Raw genomic sequence first — 25,788 nt, 5'->3', positions numbered from 1 at the left:
AATTTTATAAAACTTCTGTGAAGCACATGGGGGTTCAAGGTGCTCACCACACATCTAGATAAATATCTTGAGGGGTCTAGTTTCCAAGATGGGGTCACTTGTGGAGGGTTTTCATTGTTTAGGCACATCATGGGTTAACCAAATGTAACACTACACCCACAGAACATTCCATCAAAATCTGCAATCCAAAACATCACTTCATCCTTTCTGAGCCCTACCGTGCACCCAAACGGTAGTTTTCCTTCACATTTGGGGTATCGATGTACTCAGTAGAAGTTGTAAAACAAATGGTATGGTGCAATTTATCTTCTTTCCCTTGCGAAAATAAATTTTACTTTAGACCCAATTTTTTTGTGTGAAAAAAGCTAAATGTTTATTTTTTTTCTTTCTACATTCCATTAATTCCTTTCAAGCACATGAAAGGTTAATAAACTGGTTTTGAACACCTTCAGTGGTGCAGTTTTTAGAATGGTATCACTTTGGGGTATTTTCTGTCGTATATTACTTCAAATGTGATGTGGTCTCTAAAAAAATGGTTTTGTAAATTGTGTTGGAAAAATTAGAAATCACAGGTCAGAACACTTATAGCTTCCGAACATAAAAAAAATGTTTCAAAAATTGTGCTGATGTAAAGTAGAAATGTAGGAAATGTTATTTCCATGTAATTTAATCATAACTTTATTTAAGGGCATGAAAATTAGAAATTTGAAAAATGCAAACATTTTTGCCAAATTTCAGAAATTTTCACAAATACAAGTCATATAGAACAAATTTTATTACTATCATAAAATATGATATTTCGTGAGAAAGAAGTCTCAGAATTGGTGGGATCTGTTGAAGCATTCCTGAGTTATTACCACATAAAGTGACACTGGTCAAAATTGTAAAATTATGCCTGGACAGGAAGGTGAAAGCAGGCTTTGGGGTGTAGGGGTTAACTTTTAAGATGTATGGAATGTATGGAAAGATAAAGCCTGATTATTTTGAAGCAGCTTTGTAGTAGATGCTGCATTTGAAATCTGAGGCAAACCTACAGTGGAAATATTTACAACATATCTGGTAATACTACAGACTTTTTCCAGTTTTTATAATCCCACATTTTATACTTTTAGTGCAGAAACTAGACCAAACATTGTTCCTAGAAATGTGAACGAGCCCTTAGATGAATGGATATTTTCTAATGAATTAAAAGCATATATTTAAAAAAGTGTGAAAACAGTAATATATCTGGCTTACTAATGTGTAAGGTCCCGTAAACAACAAAAATATTGTAAGATAGCATGTTAGGGACTGGCGGAACGCACCAAGAATCAGATGTTATGGTATTACGTGCGTTCGCAGTCCGAGGTCCACCGTGCAGGTAAAAGACCCTGCTGCTAGTAAGACGGACTATATGGCGGTACTAAGTATACACACATGGGTTAACTTCACCCTGCGTGAAGGAAGCGATCCTGTTGAGTCACAGGACCGCAGTACCGCACATAAAGCGCGAGCAAGAAGTCAGCGGACTCAACCCCTACACAGGATTGAAGTCCGATTAGACACTTGCTGGCACAACACCGCAACTGGGTGTGTCAGAGGAACATAAATAATAATATTAAGGCACAAGAGTGCGTGCGGTGCCGCACTGACGGACGCCACTAACCACCCAGGCTTGTGTCAGGAAAGTGCAGAGCAAGCGCACAGCGCCGTACTGGCGGACACAGCAACTGGTAGCTGTAATGTGTGTTTCGTGCTGTTGGATAAGTCGGGCGCTAGATAGCAAACATACACCTTCCGCGAATAGACATTTAATAGGGAGGGTTATTTAAAGAGCGACTTTCACTCACAACACACACACATATTTACAAGACAATACTAGCGCATGGCCGTGCGGTCATGCGCAGTTTATATAGCTGCAGCACAGGAAACAGCTACAGAAGTTTTGCCCTTTCAGGACCTGCCAAAAGGACCAATGGGATGTGCTGCAGTACCTGAGCATGTGACCCTCGATCTCCAATGGGAGATCCTGCCCTGGGCATGCTCAGACAGAGAAAAGCAGGACTTAGATCCAGAAACGTCCACTCGCCGCTGCCCAGCACTGGCTTCAATGGCAGAAGCAGGAAAAGCAGCAGTAACTCTTCGCACAGAGTCAGACTGAGCGAGACGCTGGGATCGACGTCCCTGCTGAGCAGACTCCACTGCGGCTGGAGAAGAATGGGAGACCGCAGCGGAGACGGATCGAGATTCCCCCTGTGCAGCAGAGGAAACTCGATCCCTAACATTGCATTCTTTAATCCATTTTTTTTTAATTATTTGGTTTCTTTGACATATTTCTACACAGCCCACATAATATGTGTGATAACACAAATTGTGAGATCCTACAGCTATCTATAAATAATACATCAGAAAACTGTAAAAGCTTTACAAGAGATTCACTCAAAATTATCCCAGGATTCAAGTTTGTAGTTTAATAAGCATGTTTTAAACTATACCCCCGGGAATAGCCAATTCACCAGAGCAAAATAAGGTACAAAACATATGTCACCAAATTGTAGTAACACAAATTTGGTGAAACATTTTTCTTCGGTCAATAAAAGAAAAATTGGTTATAATTTCCTTTAAAATATTTTATCCACACTAGCGGTTGTCAGTCTTCCTCCCCCAAAATTTAAAAATTACAAGGGTGGCTATAAAATGAGCTATATTCACCAGTGTGGCTGTGGCACAGTCAACCCTGCTGGTCTATAATTGGACAAAGTGAGGACAAACATTTCTACATTTCTTCTGTTACGTGAATGCAGAGGCCAATAATTTGAATGGACAGTCATCGAAGACACATTAATTATGTCATTTCCTGATCTATCCAAATTCAGTCAAGTGACTAGCACTAGAGACGTGGGTATAAGAGCTGGTAAGCATACCATATTATATAATTTTATACATAAGTAGGCAATGCAAACAGCTGCCAATTGGTGACCATTGAAATTGTTCCAGGAAATGAAGCATTTCTCGAATAAAACTATTGCAATTACACATGTTTTGTTATTCACATGCTTATTTCCTTTTTGTGAATTAGAAAAACACAAAATAAAAAACAAAAATGGTCTGGACAAAATTGTTGCCACCTTTCTAAAATTGTGGGTATACAACATTATTTCAAACATGTAATGCTCATTGAAACTTAACTATGGCAAGTAACAGGTGTGAGCAAAATGAAAATCACACCTGAAAATAGAAAAAAAAGGGGAGAACTTGACTCAATCTTTGCATTTGTCTGTGTGCGCCATGAAAAGCATGGAGAACAAAAAGAGGAGAAGAGAAAGAGAACTGTGTGAGGACTTAAGTATCAAAATTGTTGAAAATATCAACAATCTCAAGGTTAAAAATCCATCTCCAGAGACCTCGATGTTCCTTTGTGAATGGTGCGCAACATAATCAAGAAGTTTACAACCCATAGCATTGTAGCTAATCTCCCTGGACATGAACGGTAAAGAAAAATTGTTGACAGATTGCAATGCAAGATAGTCTGGATGAAGGATTAGCAGCTCCAATCACATTTCAAAGAAATTCAAGCTTTTCCTGCGGCGACAGAGTGCAACAGTGTCAGCGCAAACTATCTGTTGACATTTGAATGAAACCAAACGCTGTGGCAGGAGACCCAGGAGGACCAAGATAGAGCTTTTTGTTAAAGCACATCATCCTACTGTTTACTGAAAACTTAATGAGGCCTGCAAAGAAAATAACACAGTATGTACAGTCAAATGTGGTGGGGTTCAAATATGTTTTGGGGTTATTTTGAAGCCTCTGACACTGGGTGCCTTGACTGTGTGCAAGGCATTATGAAATCTGACGATTACCACAGGATTTTGGGTCGCAATGTAGTGCCCAGTGTCAAAAAGCGGGGATTGCGCCCCAGGTCATGGGTCTTCCAGTAGGACAATGACCTCAAACATACTTCAAGAAGCACCAAGAAGTGGATGGAAACAAAGCGCTGGAGAGTTCTGAAGTGGCCAGCAATATGTCCGGATTATTGAACACCTGCGGAGAGATCTTAAAATTGTTGTTTGCAAAAGAAGAGTGGTCCAAAATTCCAGATGAGAAGTGTAAGAAGTTTGTTGATGCTTATAGACAGCGATTTATTGAAGTTGTTTATTCTAAAGGGTGTGCAACCAAATACTAAGGTGCCAACAATTTTGTCATGCCGATTTTTGGGGTTTTGTGTGAAGCGATGTCTAATTTGCCTTTTTTTGTGTTGTTCCAATACACGCAATGGAAATAAACATGTGTATAACAAAACACGTTTAATTGCAATAATTTTCAGGGAGAAATACTTTATTTTCTGGAACAATTTCAAAGGTGCCAACACTTTTGGCCATTACTGTATATATATATATATATATATATATATATATATATATATACACACACATACACACACACACACATCATACATATAGCAAATGGATTGCAATACACTAGCAATACTCACCTTTTCTCATCCATGTTTAGTGGTAGAATTTTAGATAAATTGCAACTTTCCAAAGAGGTGCATGGATTAGTCTTTATTTCTTTCCAACTTCCAACAGCAATGGTAAAAGTAGAGGCAGGCATAGGCATTGTCACATAATAAAACCAGCTACAGATTCCTGCACATAAATAAAAAAAAGTCAAAAACAAGTCTGTGAGAACACATTCATAGTTAAATTTTACAAAAGAGAACATTCAACAATAAAAGCAAATACATAACAAAATGTGCTAGATTGTTTCCAATGGCCAACAGGCTGCTATCTGATTTGTAACCATATGATTTGGACTGTATACAAGATTTAGAATTGCCCCATCCTGCCTTGTAGCTTTGTCACTTTCATCTGGAAGTTGCACTTATGCTAACTCTCCTAGAAATAATTGTGGCTTATCTGTTCTTATCAGGTATTTTAATGTCTTTGCATCAGTAATTATAGCCTTTTATAATATTATATTCCATTGGGTCATTTTTTTTTTATGTTAAGAGAAAAAGATTCGGAAATCTACAAAAGAGAACCAAACTCGAGACCCCAGTAAAAATATATACTGCCACTGGAAGAAGGCAAATCCCCATCTGGTTCGTGACCAGCAGAGATAGTCACCAGATAGAACTTGCAGGTAGTTAGAAACTACAGTGGCTTGTTAAAGTATTCACCCCCTTGGCTTTTTGCCTATTTTGTTACATTACAACCTGCGTTTAAATATTTTTGTAATCAGATTTATGTGTGATGCATCGGCACTAAATAGTCTAAGTTGGTGAAGTGAGAAAAACATAGGCATAAATTAAATTTATGGGCTCAAATAACTAAAAATTATAATGTGAGTATGTATTCACCCCTTTTGTGATGAAGCCTCTAAAAATTTCTGGTGCAAGCAATTACCTTCATAAGTCACATGTTTAGTGACAGAACATCCACCTGTGTGTAATTAAAGTGTCACATGGTTTGTCAGTATATACAAACCTTTTCTGAAAGGTCATAGAGGCTGCAACACCATTAAACAATAGGCACCACTGTTATGATCAGGTAATTCAGAACCACAATGGACCTTGAAGTTCAGAGCACACAAAGTGACCTGACATTTACCAAAAACATAGGACGAGCTCTGAGACGTGGAAGCTCTGCTGACCGCAATCCCTAATCACACCACACTAGAGGTAGCCGTGGATTGCGCCTAACGCTCCCTATGCAACTTGGCACAGCCTGAGAAACTAACTAGCCCTGAAGATAGAAAAATAAGCCTACCTTGCCTCAGAGAAATTCCCCAAAGGAAAAGGCAGCCCCCCACATATAATGACTGTGAGTAAAGATGAAATACAAACACAGATGAAATAGATTTAGCAAAGTGAGGCCCGACTTACTGAATAGACCGAGGATAGGAAAGATAGCTTTGCGGTCAACACAAAAACCTACAAACAACCACACAGAGGGGCAAAAAGACCCTCCGCACCGACTAACGGTACGGAGGTGCTCCCTCTGCGTCTCAGAGCTTCCAGCAAGCAAGAAAAACCAATATAGCAAGCTGGACAGAAAATATAGTAAACAAAAATAACACAAGCAGAACTTAGCTTATGCAGGATAGACAGGCCACAGGAACGATCCAGGAGGAAGCAAGACCAATACTAGAACATTGACTGGAGGCCAGGATCAAAGCACCAGGGGGAGTTAAATAGAGCAGCACCTAACGACTTAACCTCATCACCTGAGGAAGGAAACTCAGAAGCCGCAGTACCACTCTCATCCACCAAAGGAAGCTTATAGACAGAACCAGCCGCAGTACCACTCACGACCACAGAATGGGAGCTTGGCCACAGAATTCACAACAGTACCCCCCCCTTGAGGAGGGGTCACCGAACCCTCACCAGAGCCCCCAGGCCGACCAGGATGAGCCACATGAAAGGCACGAACCAGATCGGCAGCATGGACATCAGAGGCAAAGACCCAGGAATTATCCTCCTGACCATAACCTTTCCACTTAACCAGATACTGGAGTTTCCGTCTCGAAACACGAGAATCCAAAATCTTCTCCACAATATACTCCAATTCCCCTTCAACCAAAACCGGAGCAGGAGGATCAATAGATGGAACCACAGGTGCCACGTATCTCCGCAACAATGACCTATGGAACACGTTATGGATGGAAAAAGAAGCCGGAAGAGTCAAACGAAAAGACACAGGATTAAGAACCTCAGAAATCCTATATGGACCAATGAAACGAGGCTTAAATTTAGGAGAGGAAACCTTCATAGGAATATAACGAGATGACAACCAAACCAAATCCCCAACACGAAGTCGGGGACCCACACAGCGCCTGCGGTTAGCGAAACGTTGAGCCTTCTCCTGGGACAAAGTCAAATTGTCCACTACATGAGTCCAAATCTGCTGCAACCTATCCACCACAGTATCCACACCAGGACAGTCCGAAGACTCAACCTGCCCTGAAGAGAAACGAGGGTGGAACCCAGAATTGCAGAAAAACGGCGAAACCAAAGTAGCCGAGCTGGCCCGATTATTAAGGGCGAACTCAGCCAAAGGCAAAAAGGACACCCAATCATCCTGATCAGCAGAAACAAAACATCTCAGATATGTTTCCAAGGTCTGATTGGTTTGTTCAGTCTGGCCATTTGTCTGAGGATGGAAAGCCGAGGAAAAAGACAAATCAATGCCCATCCTAGCACAAAAGGCTCGCCAAAACCTCGAAACAAACTGGGAACCTCTGTCAGAAACGATGTTCTCTGGAATGCCATGTAAACGAACCACATGCTGAAAAAACAATGGCACCAAATCAGAGGAGGAAGGCAATTTAGACAAGGGCACCAAATGGACCATCTTAGAGAAGCGATCACAAACCACCCAAATGACCGACATTCTTTGAGAGACGGGGAGATCCGAAATAAAATCCATAGAGATATGTGTCCAAGGCCTCTTCGGGACCAGCAAGGGCAAAAGCAACCCACTGGCACGAGAACAGCAGGGCTTAGCCCAAGCACAAATCCCACAGGACTGCACAAAAGAATGCACATCCCGCGACAGAGACGGCCACCAAAAGGATCTAGCCACCAAATCTCTGGTACCAAAGATTCCAGGATGACCAGCCAACACCGAACAATGAACCTCAGAGATAACTTTATTCGTCCACCTATCAGGGACAAACAGTTTCTCCGCTGGGCAACGGTCAGGTCTATTAACCTGAAATTTTTGCAGCACCCGCCGCAAATCAGGGGGTTTGGCAGACAAAATTACCCCCTCTTTGAGAATACCCACCGGCTCAGACAAACCCGGAGAATCGGGCACAAAACTCCTAGACAGGGCATCCGCCTTCACATTTTTAGAGCCCGGAAGGTACGAAACCACAAAGTCAAAACGGGAAAAAAACAGCGACCAACGAGCCTGTCTAGGATTCAACCGTTTGGCAGACTCGAGATAAGTCAAGTTTTTGTGATCAGTCAAGACCACCACGCGATGCTTAGCTCCTTCAAGCCAATGACACCACTCCTCGAATGCCCACTTCATGGCTAGCAACTCTCGATTGCCAACATCATAATTTCGCTCAGCAGGCGAAAATTTCCTGGAAAAGAAGGCGCATGGTTTCATCACCGAGCAATCAGAACTTCTCTGCGACAAAACAGCCCCTGCTCCAATTTCAGAAGCATCAACCTCGACCTGGAACGGAAGCGAAACATCTGGTTGGCACAACACAGGGGCAGAAGAAAAACGACGCTTCAACTACTGAAAAGCTTCCACAGCAGCAGAAGACCAATTGACCACATCAGCACCCTTCTTGGTCAAATCAGTCAACGGTTTAGCAATACTAGAAAAATTATTGATGAAGCGATGATAAAAATTAGCAAAGCCCAGGAACTTCTGCAGACTCTTCAGGGATGTCGGCTGAGTCCAATCAAAAATGGCCTGAACTTTAACAGGGTCCATCTCGATAGTAGAAGGAGAAAAAATGAACCCCAAAAATGAAACCTTCTGAACACCAAAGAGACACTTTGACCCCTTCACAAACAAAGAATTAGCACGCAGGACCTGGAACACCATTCTGACCTGCTTCACATGAGACTCCCAATCATCCGAGAAGACCAAAATATCATCTAAGTATGCAATCAGGAATTTATCCAGGTACTCTCGGAAGATGTCATGCATAAAGGACTGAAACACTGATGGAGCATTAGAAAGCCCGAATGGCATAACCAGGTACTCAAAATGGCCTTCAGGCGTATTAAATGCTGTTTTCCATTCATCGCCTCGTTTAATACGCACAAGATTATACGCACCACGAAGATCTATCTTGGTGAACCAACTAGCCCCCTTAATCCGAGCAAACAAATCAGACAGCAGCGGCAAGGGGTACTGAAATTTGACCGTAATTTTATTTAGAAGGCGGTAATCAATACAAGGTCTCAGCGAACCATCCTTCTTGGCCACAAGAAAGAACCCCGCTCCCAATGGCGACGATGACGGGCGAATATGACCCTTCTCCAAAGACTCCTTCACGTAACTCCGCATAGCGGCGTGCTCAGGTACAGATAAATTAAACAGTCGACCCTTAGGAAACTTACTACCAGGAATCAAATCGATAGCACAATCACAATCCCTATGCGGAGGTAGGGCATTGGACTTGGGCTCATCGAATACATCCCGGTAATCAGACAAGAACTCTGGGACCTCAGAAGGGGTGGATGATGAGATAGACAGAAATGGAACATCACCATGTACCCCTTGACAACCCCAGCTGGACACAGACATTGATTTCCAATCTAATACTGGGTTATGGACTTGTAGCCATGGCAACCCCAACACGACCACATCATGCAGATTATGCAACACCAGAAAGCGAATATCCTCCTGGTGCGCAGGAGCCATGCACATGGTCAGCTGGGTCCAATACTGAGGCTTATTCTTGGCCAAAGGCGTAGCATCAATTCCTCTCAATGGAATAAGACACTGCAAGGGCTCCAAAACAAACCCACAGCGCCTAGCAAACTCCAAGTCCATCAAATTCAGGGCAGCGCCTGAATCCACAAATGCCATGACAGAATAGGAAGACAAAGAGCAGATCAAGGTAACGGACAAAAGAAATTTCGACTGTACCGTACTAATGGTGGCGGACCTAGCGAACCGCTTAGTGTGCTTAGGACAATCGGAGATAGCATGAGTGGAATCACCACAGTAGAAACACAGCCCATTCTGACGTCTGTGTTCTTGCCTTTCAGCTCTGGTCAAAGTCCTATGGCACTGCATAGGCTCAGGTTTATGCTCAGATAATACCGCCAAATGGTGCACAGATTTACGCTCACGCAAGCGTCGACCGATCTGAATGGCCAAAGACATAGACTCATTCAGACCAGCAGGCATAGGAAATCCCACCATGACATCCTTAAGGGCTTCAGAGAGACCCTTTCTGAAAATAGCTGCCAGCGCACATTCATTCCATTGAGTGAGCACGGACCACTTTCTAAACTTCTGACAATAAATCTCTATCTCATCCTGACCCTGACACAGAGCCAGCAAATTTTTCTCTGCCTGATCCACTGAATTAGGTTCGTCGTACAGCAATCCGAGCGCCAGAAAAAACGCATCAATATTACATAATGCAGGATCTCCTGGCGCAAGGGAAAATGCCCAGTCTTGAGGGTCGCCACGTAATAAAGAAATAATGATTTTAACTCAGGAATAGGAATTTTAGGTTCTAACATAGGATTCTGAACCACTAAATCTTGAATGTTCTGTACTCTTATAGTGAGATTATCCATCAAAGAGGACAGACCCTGAATGTCCATGTCCACACCTGTGTTCTGAACCACCCTGATGTAAAGGGGAAAATAAAGACAGAACACAGTGCAAAGAAATAAAAATGGTCTCAGAACTTCTCTTTTCCCTCTATTGAGAAGCATTAGTACTTTGGGCCTCCAGTACTGTTATGATCAGGTAATTCAGAACCACAATGGACCTTGAAGTTCAGAGCACACAAAGTGACCTGACATTTACCAAAAACATAGGACGAGCTCTGAGACGTGGAAGCTCTGCTGACCGCAATCCCTAATCCTATCACACCACACTAGAGGTAGCCGTGGATTGCGCCTAACGCTCCCTATGCAACTTGGCACAGCCTGAGAAACTAACTAGCCCTGAAGATAGAAAAATAAGCCTACCTTGCCTCAGAGAAATTCCCCAAAGGAAAAGGCAGCCCCCCACATATAATGACTGTGAGTAAAGATGAAATACAAACACAGAGATGAAATAGATTTAGCAAAGTGAGGCCCGACTTACTGAATAGACCGAGGATAGGAAAGATAGCTTTGCGGTCAACACAAAAACCTACAAACAACCACGCAGAGGGGCAAAAAGACCCTCCACACCGACTAACCGTTTGGAGGTGCTCCCTCTGCGTCTCAGAGCTTCCAGCAAGCAAGAAAAACCAATACAGCAAGCTGGACAGAAAATATAGTAAACAAAAATAACACAAGCAGAACTTAGCTTATGCAGGATAGACAGGCCACAGGAACGATCCAGGAGGAAGCAAGACCAATACTAGAACATTGACTGGAGGCCAGGATCAAAGCACCAGGTGGAGTTAAATAGAGCAGCACCTAACGACTTAACCTCATCACCTGAGGAAGGAAACTCAGAAGCCGCAGTACCACTCTCATCCACCAAAGGAAGCTTATAGACAGAACCAGCCGCAGTACCACTCACGACCACAGGAGGGAGCTTGGCCACAGAATTCACAACACACCACTAACCAAACAACACCATGAAGACCAAGAAGATCTCCAAACAAGTCAGGGACAAAGTTACTGAAAAGTTGAAATCAGGGTTGGGTTATATAAAAAAAAAACCCAATCTGATGATTCTCCGGAGCACCATCAAATCCATTATCCTCAAATGGAAAGAACATGGTACAACAATAAACCAGCCAAGAGAGGGCCGACCACCAAAACTCACAGCCTGGGCAAGAAGGGCATTAATCAGAGAGGCAGCACAGAGACCAAATGTAACCCTGAAGGAGCTGCAGAGTTCCCAAGCAGAGACTGGAGTATCTATCCATACGAACACGATAAGCCATACAGAAACAAAAGAGAGATAGGGCATTCATCAGCACGTCCAACCAGGAATTAAAAGTTGAAATCTTTATGTGTGTAACATTAAAATATTCTTAGGGTGATAAAAAAAAACAGAAACAGTTTCTCTGTTGCACAAAGGCACCCTTATTCACAGGATATATATATATATATATATATATATATCTATATCTATATATACTAATAAGCCGCACACTCCAAAGAGGTTGCCTTTATGGAAGAGTGTGCAGAAAAAAAGCCTTTACTTACACACAAAAATTGTAAGGCTTGTCTTGAGTTTGCCAAATGATAAGTGGGAGGCTCCCCAAATATATGGAGGAAAGTGAAGTGGTCAGATGAGATCAAAATTGAACTTTTTGTCCACCAAGGAAAATGCTTTAACTGACGCCAAACCCACACACCTCATCACCCCAAGAACACCATCAACACAGTGAAACATGGTGGTGGCAACATCATGGTGTGGTGATATTTTTTCAGCAGGGAGAGGAAAAATGATCCGAAACCAGGGGGGAGATAGATGGTGCGAAACACAGGGATATTCTTGAGCAAAACCTGTCTGAGTCTGTCAGTGATTTGAGACTGGGACAGTGGTTCACCTTCCAACAAGACAATGACATAAAGCATACTGCTAAAGCAACACTTGAGTGGTTTAACCCATTATCTACCAATGTCCTTTTTTTGGGATTCCTAATCTTTAGCTTCTAGCAACTAAGATTTTATAATTTTTATAATTAGGTCCAATTTTTTGTGTTGTGTTTGTAAAATGAATGTTTTCAAAATAGGATATCATGTCATTGTCATTTTTAAATGAATATTGGGATGCCCTTTTCTGAAAAATCCGTGCTTGTAAAAATTTTAACATGGCAAGTAATGGGTTAAGGGAAATGTTTTGGAGTGATCTAGTCTCAGTTCAGACCAGAGAAAACCATCTAACTTGAAGGAGCCAGAACAGGTTTGCCTTGAGGAATGGGCAAAACTCCCAGTGGCAAGATGTGGAAAGCTCATAAAGACTTATCCAAAGCTACTTGCAGCTACATTGCTGCAAAAGGAGGCTCTACAAAGTACTGACTTTACGGGGATTGAATAGTTATGCACACTGAAGTTTAAAGTTATTTTGTCCTGTTTGTTGCTTGATTCACAAAAAAAAGAAAAACAAATGTTCACAATTATAGGCACGTTCTTTAAAACAATTAAATGTTGCCAATGTTATGTGGCCCATAGAGCTAGGACCTATTCATGCAGCAAATTCACCTACCAAACATCAGTACTGAGTAGAAAGTCTTTATTACTAGCAAACCAGTTATTGGTATTTTCCATTTCACTACTTAGGGAAAGTTCAGTATGAGTCACATGGCCCTAAGAAATAAAGTCAAATCTTTCATCAGACAATGAAAACAATGTCTGATTTTAAAATTAGAACATGCTCAGACAAAAGCTGTTGGTTTGTATATTATTTTAGCATGTTATTTTTAATGTCATGGGAACAATGTATTGTCACTCTTCAGACAGTAGAAAGACAAGTAGTGCTTTTGTATGAAGAAAAAAATGTCTGGAGTATAAACTGTACATGTAATAAATTTCAAGCAGCTACTTCATTGTTTCCTTCTGTGTAATGTTACATATATGAGTTACGTATATGAAGACACTTATTAATCAATAACTAAGAATGTTCCAAGAGACCCAAAGAATACAGCCACACATAAAATAATGTTTACCAACAGTAACTGTATGCTTTATAATAGTATATTAACCTTTTAAAGTATGGGTATGCAGGGGTTTGCATATAAATCTTGGAGCTCTATAGTGGATGCAGTAATTGGGTCCCTCCCCCCAAAAAAAATATTTGGCAGAGTTGGTGGGGTCACAGCACTTAGGCATAATCAAGGAAGGGCAAATCTCCCTTTTAAAGACAGAGAGTATGTTGAAACACTTACAAAATATTTTTGCCCCTTTTAAACCTCCGCAGTATTCCCAGTCACTGATATACCCCTTTCATGAAAGTACTAGATTCTAATTGTTGGTCACTTACCCCAAAATTCAGCATAACTCCATGTTAAATAAAAGATGTATTCAGAGTACATGCTGATACCAGCGTTTACACTATGGGCTGACTGCAGCATGTACATTATGGTATGAAGTGCATTATGAAAGTGTCTTTATTCGATGTGTAAAAACTGTGCATTTCAGCTTACAATCAACCACTTCCGTTGGCTCGTGGTGACAAATATACACAGCATGTGAAATAAAAATTGAACACGTCATCAATTTTCTTAATAAATGCAGTACATCATGTACAGTCATGGCCGAAAGTGTACGCACCCTTGAAATTGTTCCAGAAAATAAAATATTTCTCCCAGAAAATTATTGCAATTAAACATGTTTTGTTATGCACATGTTTATTTCCTTTGTGTGTATTGGCACAATATGAAAAAAAAGAGGCAAGTTGGACATCATTTCACACAAAACCCCAAAAAGAGGCAAACTGCAATGTAGCTTTTTATGTCTCGGTGTCAGCAGAGGGGTCCTCCTGGGTCTCCTACCATAGCGTTTCATTTCATTTAAATGTCGACAGATTACTTATGCACCCTGAGCCTGCAGGACAGCTTGAATGTCTTTGGAACTTGATTGGGGCTGCTTATCCACCATCCGGACTATCCTACGTTGCAATCTTTCATCAATTTCTCTACTGTCCACGTCCTGGGAGATTAGCTTCAGTGTCATAAGTTGTAAACTTCTTCATTATGTTGCGCACTGAGGACAAAGGAACTGCGATGCCCACCAGGGCCGTGGGGTACTCGGAACCAGGTCAGACAGTTTTTTGGAAGTCACGGGGCCATGACCCGGTCCATGGCACTGGGCGTGCAATAAAAATGCTTCTACAGCTGCACTTTGGTATTGTGGATTCCACCTTTCCCACACACCCCGCCCCAGCAGCAAGCATGGTGGCAGAATTGGTTTTCTCCTGTCAGATGACTGCTCCTTCACCCACATCTCATTTCCACACTCTGTTACCCTCTTTTCCTTTTAGGTGCACTCTGTGCACATCTACTCCCCCACCAACCTCCAACTGGCTGTCATTTACTCATTTACGGCCCCCCGGGCCAGCCACCATGGACCACTTCACCATCTGGCTACTTCATGTCCTCTCGGCTGACATCCCCACTATCATCATGGGTGACTTCAACATACTCACTGACACATCCTACTCAGCTGTTACTAAACTTCTTTCTCTCACTTCCTCCTTCGGCCTCACAGAAATCTCAAACACCTTGATCTACTCTCACTCTCTGAATCCCTTCTCCCTCTTACAGACATAAGCTCCCTACACAAAGTGGATGCCGCTGCCACTTTATATAACACCACAATAACTGCAGCTCTTGAATCCGTCGCCCCTTTCACACATACCAAAGCTCTCAAAATCAACAGACAACCCCGACACACCAGCCTGACCAAAGAACTGAGGCGGGCTTCCAGGGTTGCTGAGCGGAGATGGAAAAAAAAAAATCACACTCCAACAAAGAATTCATCATATTCAAACAGTACCTCACTACTTTCAAGGCCACACTCACCACAGCAAAACAAACCTACTTCTCATCTCTCATAACCCTAAACAGTTATTCAACACCTTCAATTCTCTTCTCCTTCCCCAGCACCTTCTCCCTCTCCACTTATCTCAGCTGAAGACTTTGCCTCAATCTTCAAACAGAAGATTGATAACATCAGAGAAAGCTTTGGCCTACAACCCCCAGAGTCCCTCCTCCTGCAAAAGCAGCTTCTCCACCATTACAGAAGACCAACTTTCCACCCTACTTTCGAGATCACATCTCACCACTAGGGTTGAGACTTTTGTTTTTATAGGATCGGGTCGGGTTTCACGAAACCCGACTTTTTCAAAAGTCGGGTCGAGTGAAATCGGCCGATCCTATAGAAAAGTCGGGGTCGGGGTCGGCCGAAACACGAAACCCAATGCAGTGTATTGGGTTTCTAATGGTTCCCAGGGTCTGAAGGAGAGGAAACTCTCCTTCAGGCCCTGTGATCCATATTAATGTGTAAAATAAAGAATAAAAATAAACAATATTGCTATACTCACCCTCGGACGCGCCCTGGTTGTAACCGGGAGCCTTCCTTCCTAAGAATGAGCGCCTGAAGGACCTTTCGATGACGTCGCGGCTTGTGATTGGTCGCGTGAGCGGTCACATGGGCGTCACGCGACCAATCACAAGCCGCGACATCATCGAAAGGTCCTTCAAGCGCTGATTCTTAGGAAGGAAGGCTGCGGGTTAGAACCAGGGCGCGTCCGAGGGTGAGTATATTCCTAATAGGTACCTGGAGCAGCCAGTGCCAGGCAGCAGCTGCCAAGGCAACCAGGATCATGGGGTGCATTAAAAGAGGTCTGGATACACATGATGAGAGCATTATACTGCCTCTGTACAAATCCCTAGTTAGACCGCACATGGAGTACTGTGTCCAGTTTTGGGCACCGGTGCTCAGGAAGGATATAATGGAACTAGAGAGAGTACAAAGGAGGGCAACAAAATTAATAAAGGGGATGGGAGAACTACAATACCCAGATAGATTAGCGAAATTAGGATTATTTAGTCTAGAAAAAAGACGACTGAGGGGCGATCTAATAACCATGTATAAGTATATAAGGGGACAATACAAATATCTCGCTGAGGATCTGTTTATACCAAGGAAGGTGACGGGCACAAGGGGGCATTCTTTGCGTCTGGAGGAGAGAAGGTTTTTCCACCAACATAGAAGAGGATTCTTTACTGTTAGGGCAGTGAGAATCTGGAATTGCTTGCCTGAGGAGGTGGTGATGGCGAACTCAGTCGAGGGGTTCAAGAGAGGCCTGGATGTCTTCCTGGAGCAGAACAATATTGTATCATACAATTATTAGGTTCTGTAGAAGGACGTAGATCTGGGGATTTATTATGATGGAATATAGGCTGAACTGGATGGACAAATGTCTTTTTTCGGCCTTACTAACTATGTTACTATGTTACTATAAATCTGAATTCCGATACCAATTCCCGATATCTTAAACATATCGGGAACCGGTATCGGAATTCCGATACCAGATTCAGAAGATCGCCGACCTCATGGCCGACCCCACACAGGGGTCGGGTTTCATGAAACCCAACTTTGCCAAAAGTCGGCGACTTCTGAATCTAGCCGACCCGTTTCGCTCAACCCTACTCACCACCTGTGCCCTTGATCCGATCCATCCAACTTCATCCCAAACCTCACCACAGTCTTCATCCTAACCCATCTCTTCAAACTATCACCAACTGGTGCTTTCCCCTCATGCTGCAAACATGCCTCAATCACACATATCTTTAAAAAGCACTCACTTGACCCATCCTCTGTATCTAGCTATCGCCCCATATCACTTCTTCACTATGCCTTAAAACTATTGGAACAACATGTCCATTTCAAACTGTCCTCCCACCTCTCACCTGCTTCCTCTTCAACCGCTTCACTCCACTAAACTGCCCTAACAAAAGTCACCAATGACCTCCTGACTACCAAAGCCAAACAACACTACTCTGTCCTCCTCCCCCTGGACCTGTCCTCTGCCTTTGACACAGTGGACCACTCCCTATTACTATAGACCCTCTCATCTCTTGGCATCAATGACTTGGCCGTAGCTTTGATCAACTCTTGCCTAACAGACTGGACATTCAGTGTCTCCCACTCGCACACCACCTCGCCCCCTATCTGTCAGAGTGCCGCAAGGTTCAGTCCTAGGGCCCCTGCTCTTCTCCATATATACCTTTGGCCTTGGACAGCTCATAGAATTTCACAGCTTGCAGTATCACCTCTATGCGGATGATATACAGATCTACCTCTCTGGACCAAATAGCACCTCCCTACTAACCAAAATTGCAAAATGTCTGACCGCTATTTCATCCTTCTTCTCTGCTAGATTTCTAAAACTTAACATAGACAAAACAGAATTCATCATCTTTCCCCCATCTCATTTGACTCCCCCAACAGACCTATCCATCAAAATAAATGGCTGCTCACTCTCCAAAGTACCACAAACTCGCTGCCTCGGGGTAATCCTTGACTCTGATCTCTCCTTCAAACCACATATCCAAGCCCTTTCCACTTCCTGCCGACTTCAACTCAAAAATATTTTTCGGATCCATACATTCCTCACTCTAGAATCTGCAAAAACTCTAGTGCATGTCCTCATCATCTCCCACCTTGACTACTGCAACGTCCTGCTTTGTGGACTCCCCTCTAACACTCTCACGCCTAGTCCACCTGTCCTCCCACTATTTCCTGGCCTCTCCTCTCTGTCAATCACTTCACTGGTTCCCTATTACCCAGAGACTCCAGTTCAAAACCCTAACCATGGCATACAAAGCCATCCACAACCTGTCTTCTCCATACATCTGTGACCTTGTCTCCCCCTACTTACCTGCACGCAACCTCCGATCCTCACAAGATCTCCTTCTCTACTCCCCTCTTATCTCCTCTTCCCACAATTGCATACAAACTTTCTCCCGCACATCCCACCCTACTCTGGAACACTCTACCCTAACATATCAGACTCTCACCTAACATGGAAACCTTCAAAAAGGAACCTGAAGACTCACCTCTTCTGACAATCCTACAACCTACAGTAACCACCGATCCACCAAACCACTGCACAACCAGCTCTGCCCCTGCCTATTGTATCCTCATCCATCCCTTGTAGATTGTGAGCCCTCATGGGCAGGGTCCTCTTTCCTCCTGTACCAGTTGTGACTTGCATAGTTTAAGATTACTGTACTTGTTTTTTATTATGTAAACCCCTTTTCACATGTAAAGCGCCATGGAATAAATGGAGCTATAATAATAAATGATAATAATTTTCTGAAACTATTTAGAAGAGTGCCAAAACTTTTGGTCATGACTAGGGTTGAGCGAAACGGGTCGAACATTTTCAAAAGTCGCCGACTTTTGGCGAAGTCGAGTTTCATGAAACCCGATCCGACCCCTGTGCGTTGTCGGCCATGCGGTACGCGACTTTCGCGCCAAAGTCGCGTTTCAATGACGCGAAAAGCGCCATTTCTCAGCCAATGAAGGTGAACGCAGAGTGTGGGCAGCGTGATGACATAGGTCCTGGTCCCCACCATCTTAGAGAAGGGCATTGCAGTGATTGGCTTGCTGTCTGCGGCGTCACAGGGGCTATAAAGAGGCGTTCCCGCCGACCGCCATCTTACTGCTGCTGATCTGAGCTTAGGGAGAGGTTGCTGCCGCTTCGTCAGAAGCAGGCATAGCGTTAGGCAGGGTCCATTAACCACCAAACCGCTTGTGCTGTAGCGATTTCCACTGTCCAACACCACCTTCGGTGTGCAGGGACAGTGGAAGCTACATTTTTTTTTTTCTCAGCGCTGTAGCTCATTGGGCTGCCCTAGAAGGCTCCCTGATAGCTGCATTGCTGTGTGTACGCCGCTGTGCAAACCAACTGCTTTTTTCAAAGCACAAATCCTCTTGTTCCTTCCTTTCTGCACAGCTATCTTTTTTGTTTGTCCACACTTTTTATTTAATTTGTGCATCAGTCCACTCCTTATTGCTGCCTGCCATACCTGGCTGAGATTACTGCAGGGAGATAGTAATTGCAGGACAGTCCCTGTTTTTGTTTTTTTTTGTGGGAGATTAAGATTGGCATTTCTGCTAGAGTGCCATCCCTGTGTGTGCCATCTCTCAGTCAGTGGGCCATAGAAAGCCTATTTATTTTTTTGCTTGATTTGGGTTCTAAAATCTACCTGAAAAAATCACTACATCAATCAGTGGGAGAAAAATATTGGCCTCAGGGCTTGTGTGCCACTCCTGACTCCTGTGTGTGCCATCTCTCAGTCAGTGGGCCATAGAAAGCCTATTTATTTTTTTGCTTGATTTGGGTTCTAAAATCTACCTGAAAAAATCACTACATCAATCAGTGGGAGAAAAATATTGGCCTCAGGGCTTGTGGGCCACTCCTGACTCCTGTGTGTGCCATCTCTCACTCAGTGGGGCATAGAAAGCCTTTTTTATTTTTTTTTATTTGGTTTCTAAATTGTCATTGAAAAAATCATTTTATTTTATTTGGTTTCTAAATTATTCCTGAAAAAATCATTTTATTTTATTTTGTTTATAAAGTCTCCCTGAAAAAAAAAAAAAATAGGTGGGAGATTAATATTGCCCTTTCTGCTTGTGTGCCAGTCTTGACTCCTGGGTGTGCCATCTCTCTCTCTCTCTCTCTCAAATTGTGGGCCATAGAAAGCCTATTAATTTTTTGGCTTGATTTGGGTTCCAAAATCTACCTGAAAAAATCACAACATCAATCAGTGGGAGAAAAATATTGGCCTCTGGGCTTGTGGGCCACTCCTGACTCCTGTGTGTGCCATCTCTCAGTCAGTGGGCCATAGAAAGCCTATTAATTTTTTGGCTTGATTTGGGTTCCAAAATCTACCTGAAAAAATCACAACATCAATCAGTGGGAGAAAAATATTGGCCTCTGGGCTTGTGTGCCACTCCTGACTCCTGTGTGTGCCATCTCTCACTCAGTGGGGCATAGAAAGCCTTTTTTTTTTTTTTTTTTTTTGATTCTAAATTGTCCCTGAAAAATCATTTTATTTTATTTGGTTTCTAAATTCTTCCTGAAAAAATCATTTTATTTTGTTTATAAAGTCTCCCTGAAAAAAAAAAAAAAAAAAAAAAAACCACAGTGGGAGATTTATGTGACATTTCTGCTTGAGTGACAGTCCTGCGTGTGTGGCATCTCTGTGATTTGGTGCCACAGAAAACAGAGTGTGTAACATTGTGCCTGATTTTCCTTGTGGTCTCACCAACCTGTAAAGGGATATGGAAATCAAACTGAAGTTATAGCTCACCGTGTAAGTTGTTTGACAGCAACAAATAAAGTTACTTTAAGTTTTTAAAACAATGAGGAAGTCTGGTGCAAGAGATCGTGGCCGTGGGCGTTCATTGTCAGCTGGTAATGATGGTAGTGGTAGTGGAGCATCAGGTGGTCGTGGGAAAAAAAATATTCCACCTAAGTCTGGAGCTGTGGAGCCAGGTTCGTCGTCTGGCTACACAAGGCCTCGAACGCTCTCTTTTCTGGGAGTAGGAAAACCGCTTTTAAAGCCGGAGAAGCAACAGCAAGTTTTGGCTTACCTTGCAGACTCAGCCTCTAGCTCTTTTGCCTCCTCTTCTGAAACTGGTAACTGTAAAAGCAGCGCGTCGTTTGTGGATGTTCATGGTCAGGGACAAGTCGCTTCCTTGTCCTCTTCAGCAAAAACAACAACAAGAGAGAAGGATGCAGCAGGCGACACAACGGGTTACTCCATGGAGCTCTTTACACATACCGTCCCTGGCTTAGAAAGTGAAACAGTTAACAGGCCATGCCCATTACAAGTAGATTCTGACATGGAGTGCACTGATGCACAGCCACAGCCAGACTACTATGCTGGTCCTTTGACTCAGACCACAACATTGCCCTCTCAGGGTACTGATCCACAATCAGACCCTGAGGGCGTTAAACTAGAAGAAGAGGGGATGGGAAGAAAAACATTAGACTTGAACAAAGAAGACCCAGGAAAACATACTCAGATGGGAGGTAAGAACATTTCTAAAACAATCCACAGCGAGGAGATTGGAACAAAACAAAATCCTCTAAACTGCATGCTCGCAAACGCCAGAAGCCTGACAAACAAGATGGAAGAACTAGAAGCAGAAATATCTACAGGTAACTTTGACATAGTGGGAATAAACGAGACATGGTTAGATGAAAGCTATGACTGGGCAGTTAACTTACAAGGTTACAGTCTGTTTAGAAAGGATCGTAAAAATCGGAGAGGAGGAGGGGTTTGTCTCTATGTAAAGTCTTGTCTAAAGTCCACTTTAAGGGAGGATATTAGCGAAGGAAATGAGGATGTCGAGTCCATATGGGTCGAAATTCATGGAGGGAAAAATGGTAACAAAATTCTCATTGGGGTCTGTTACAAACCCCCAAATATAGCAGAAACCATGGAAAGTCTACTTCTAAAGCAGATAGATGAAGCTGCAACCCATAATGAGGTCCTGGTTATGGGGGACTTTAACTACCTGGATATTAACTGGGAAACAGAAACCTGTGAAACCCATAAAGGCAACAGGTTTCTGCTAATAACCAAGAAAAATTATCTTTCACAATTGGTGCAGAATCCAACCAGAGGAGCAGCACTTTTAGACCTAATACTATCTAATAGACTTGACAGAATAACAAATTTGCAGGTGGTTGGGCATCTAGGAAATAGCGACCACAATATTGTGTAGTTTCACCTGTCTTTCACTAGGGGGACTTGTCAGGGAGTCACAAAAACACTGAATTTTAGGAAGGCAAAGTTGGACCAGCTTAGAGATGCCCTTAATCTGGTAGACTGGGACAATATCCTCAGAAATAAGAATACAGATAATAAATGGGAAATGTTTAAGAACATCCTAAATAGGCACTGCAAGCGGTTTATACCTTGTGGGAATAAAAGGACTAGAAATAGGAAAAACCCAATGTGGCTAAACAAAGAAGTAAGACAGGCAATTAACAGTAAAAAGAAAGCATTTGCACTACTAAAGCAGGATGGCACCATTGAAGCTCTAAAAAACTATAGGGAGAAAAATACTTTATCTAAAAACTAATTAAAGCTGCCAAAAAGGAAACAGAGAAGCACATTGCTAAGGAGAGTAAAACTAATCCCAAACTGTTCTTCAACTATATCAATAGTAAAAGAATAATAACTGAAAATGTAGGCCCCTTAAAAAATAGTGAGGAAAGAATGGTTGTAGATGACGAGGAAAAAGCTAACATATTAAACACCTTCTTCTCCACGGTATTCACGGTGGAAAATGAAATGCTAGGTGAAATCCCAAGAAACAATGAAAACCCTATATTAAGGGTCACCAATCTAACCCAAGAAGAGGTGCGAAACCGGCTAAATAAGATTAAAATAGATAAATCTCCGGGTCCGGATGGCATACACCCACGAGTACTAAGAGAACTAAGTAATGTAATAGATAAACCATTATTTCTTATTTTTAGGGACTCTATAGCGACAGGGTCTGTTCCGCAGGACTGGCGCATAGCAAATGTGGTGCCAATATTCAAAAAGGGCTCTAAAAGTGAACCTGGAAATTATAGGCCAGTAAGTCTAACCTCTATTGTTGGTAAAATATTTGAAGGGTTTCTGAGGGATGTTATTCTGGATTATCTCAATGAGAATAACTGTTTAACTCCATATCAGCATGGGTTTATGAGAAATCGCTCCTGTCAAACCAATCTAATCAGTTTTTATGAAGAGGTAAGCTATAGGCTGGACAACGGTGAGTCATTGGACGTGGTATATCTCGATTTTTCCAAAGCGTTTGATACCGTGCCGCACAAGAGGTTGGTACACAAAATGAGAATGCTTGGTCTGGGGGAAAATGTGTGTAAATGGGTTAGTAACTGGCTTAGTGATAGAAAGCAGAGGGTGGTTATAAATGGTATAGTCTCTAACTGGGTCGCTGTGACCAGTGGGGTACCGCGAAGGAATCAATATCACCATTACACACTGAACGGGAAACCACTGGGTAAATCTGACAGGGAGAAGGACTTGGGGATCCTAGTTAATGATAAACTTACCTGGAGCAGCCAGTGCCAGGCAGCAGCTGCCAAGGCAAACAGGATGATGGGGTGCATTAAAAGAGGTCTGGATACACATGATGAGAGCATTATACTGCCTCTGTGCAAATCCCTAGTTAGACCGCACATGGAGTACTGTGTCCAGTTCTGGGCACCGGTGCTCAGGAAGGATATAATGGAACTAGAGAGAGTACAAAGGAGGGCAACAAAATTAATAAAGGGGATGGGAGAACTACAATACCCAGATAGATTAGCGAAATTAGGATTATTTAGTCTAGAAAAAAGATGACTGAGGGGCGATCTAATAACCATGTATAAGTATATAAGGGGACAATACAAATATCTCGCTGAGGATCTGTTTATACCAAGGAAGGTGACGGGCACAAGGGGGCATTCTTTGCGTCTGGAGGAGAGAAGGTTTTTCCACCAACATAGAAGAGGATTCTTTACTGTTAGGGCAGTGAGAATCTGGAATTGCTTGCCTGAGGAGGTGGTGATGGCGAACTCAGTCGAGGGGTTCAAGAGAGGCCTGGATGTCTTCCTGGAGCAGAACAATATTGTATCATACAATTATTAGCTTCTGTAGAAGGACGTAGATCTGGGGATTTATTATGATGGAATATAGGCTGAACTGGATGGACAAATGTCTTTTTTCGGCCTTACTAACTATGTTACTATGTTGCCCCATCACGAACGCTATACCACCGACCGACACGGTGACACAGACGAAGTTGCACACGAGGTAGAAGAGGAGGTAATAGATGACCCTGTTGTTGACCCCGATTGGCAGTCATTGGGGGAACAGGGTGCAGGCGGCAGTAGTTCTGAAGCGGAGGAGGAGGGGCCGCAGCAGGCATCAACATCGCAACAGGTTCCATCTGCCGGGCCCGTATCTGGCCCAAAACGCGTGGCAAAGCAAAAAACTGTTGGAGGACAGCGTGTCCATCCGGTTAAAGCTCAGTCTGCAATTCCTGAAAAGGGATCCGATGCTAGGAAGAGTCTAGTCTGGCATTTTTTTAAACAACATCCAATTCATCAGCGCAAAGTCATCTGTCAAAAATGTTCAACTAGCTTAAGCAGAGGTCAGAATCTGAAAAGTCTCAATACAAGTTGCATGCATAGACATTTAACCACCATGCATTTGCAAGCCTGGACTAACTACCAAACATCCCTTAAGGTTGTAGCACCCTCGGCCAATGAAGCTAGTCAGCAACGCAACATCCCTTCCGTCACTGTAAGGCCACCATTTTCCGCACCACCGGCAGCATCTGTGCAGGTTTCTTTGCCAGCCCAAAGCAGTCAGGGTCAGGGAATCACCAGTTTTGTAGGAGGAAATACTGCATCCAGGGCACCGGCGGAAACAATACCGTCTCCAACAGTCTCTCAGTCCGCCATGGCCACCGGCACACCCGCTAGTTCCACGATCTCCAGCTCTCCAGTCCAGCTCACCCTACATGAGACTCTGGTTAGAAAAAGGAAGTACTTATCCTCGCATCCGCGTACACAGGGTTTGAACGCCCACATAGCTAGACTAATCTCGTTAGAGATGATGCCCTACCGGTTAGTTGAAAGCGAAGCTTTCAAAGCCCTGATGGAGTACGCTGAACCACGCTACGAGCTACCCAGTCGACACTTTTTTTCCAGAAAAGCCATCCCAGCCCTGCACCAGCATGTTAAACAGCGCATCGTCCATGCACTCAGGCAATCTGTGAGCACAAAGGTGCACCTGACAACAGATGCATGGACCAGTAGGCATGGCCAGGGACGTTACGTGTCCATCACGGCACACTGGGTGAATGTGGTGGATGCAGGGTCCACAGGGGACATCAATTTCGGGATAGTTGTGCCTAGCCGACGGTCTAGGAAACAGTTGGCTGTAGGCGTTCGCACCCCCTCCTCCTCCTCCTCGTCCTCCTGCAGAAGCGAGAGCTCTTCCACAGACCGCAGTCGCAAAACCACTACATCTTCAGCTGTCACTGTTGCACACCAGTTATCCCATTATGGGGCAGCTACTGGCAAGCGTCAGCAGGCTGTATTGGCTATGAAGTGTTTGGGCGACAACAGACACACCGCGGAAGTTCTGTCTGAGTTCTTGCAGGAAGAAACGCAGTCGTGGCTGGGCACAGTAGATCTTGAGGCAGGCAAGGTAGTGAGTGATAATGGAAGGAATTTCATGGCTGCCATCTCCCTTTCCCAACTGAAACACATTCCTTGCCTGGCTCACACCTTAAACCTGGTGGTGCAGTGCTTATTGAAAACTTATCCTGGTTTCTCCGACCTGCTCCTCAAAGTGCGTGGACTTTGCTCACATATCCGCCGTTCGCCTGTACACTCCAGCCGTATGCAGACCTATCAGCGGTCTTTGAACCTTCCACAGCATCGCCTAATCATAGACGTTGCAACAAGGTGAAACTCAACACTGCACATGCTTCAGAGACTGTGCGAACAGAGGCGGGCTGTTATGTTTTTGTGGGAGGATACACATACACGGGCAGGCAGTAGGATGGCAGACATGGAGTTGTCGGGTGTGCAGTGGTCGAAGGTACAAGACATGTGT

General features: G+C 43.4%; 1 protein-coding gene across 3 annotated transcripts in view; it reads right to left on the bottom strand.

Annotated features, from left to right (window-relative positions):
• AOPEP (aminopeptidase O (putative)) overlaps positions 1-25,788 on the bottom strand; it is a 1,002,964-nt gene that overhangs the window by 860,118 nt on the left and 117,058 nt on the right. For all 3 annotated transcript variants that reach the window (XM_069762004.1, XM_069762007.1, XM_069762010.1), the window contains exon 4: positions 4,472-4,628. In XM_069762004.1, the coding sequence (XP_069618105.1) occupies positions 4,472-4,628 (157 nt within the window). The remainder of the gene's footprint in view (positions 1-4,471; positions 4,629-25,788) is intronic.

This window comes from Ranitomeya imitator, chromosome 1, assembly GCF_032444005.1.
Source record: "Ranitomeya imitator isolate aRanImi1 chromosome 1, aRanImi1.pri, whole genome shotgun sequence".
Classification (NCBI taxonomy): Eukaryota; Metazoa; Chordata; class Amphibia; order Anura; family Dendrobatidae; genus Ranitomeya; species Ranitomeya imitator.
The sequence above is the reverse complement of the archived record's forward strand: the minus strand, read 5'-3'. Positions and strand labels throughout refer to the sequence as shown.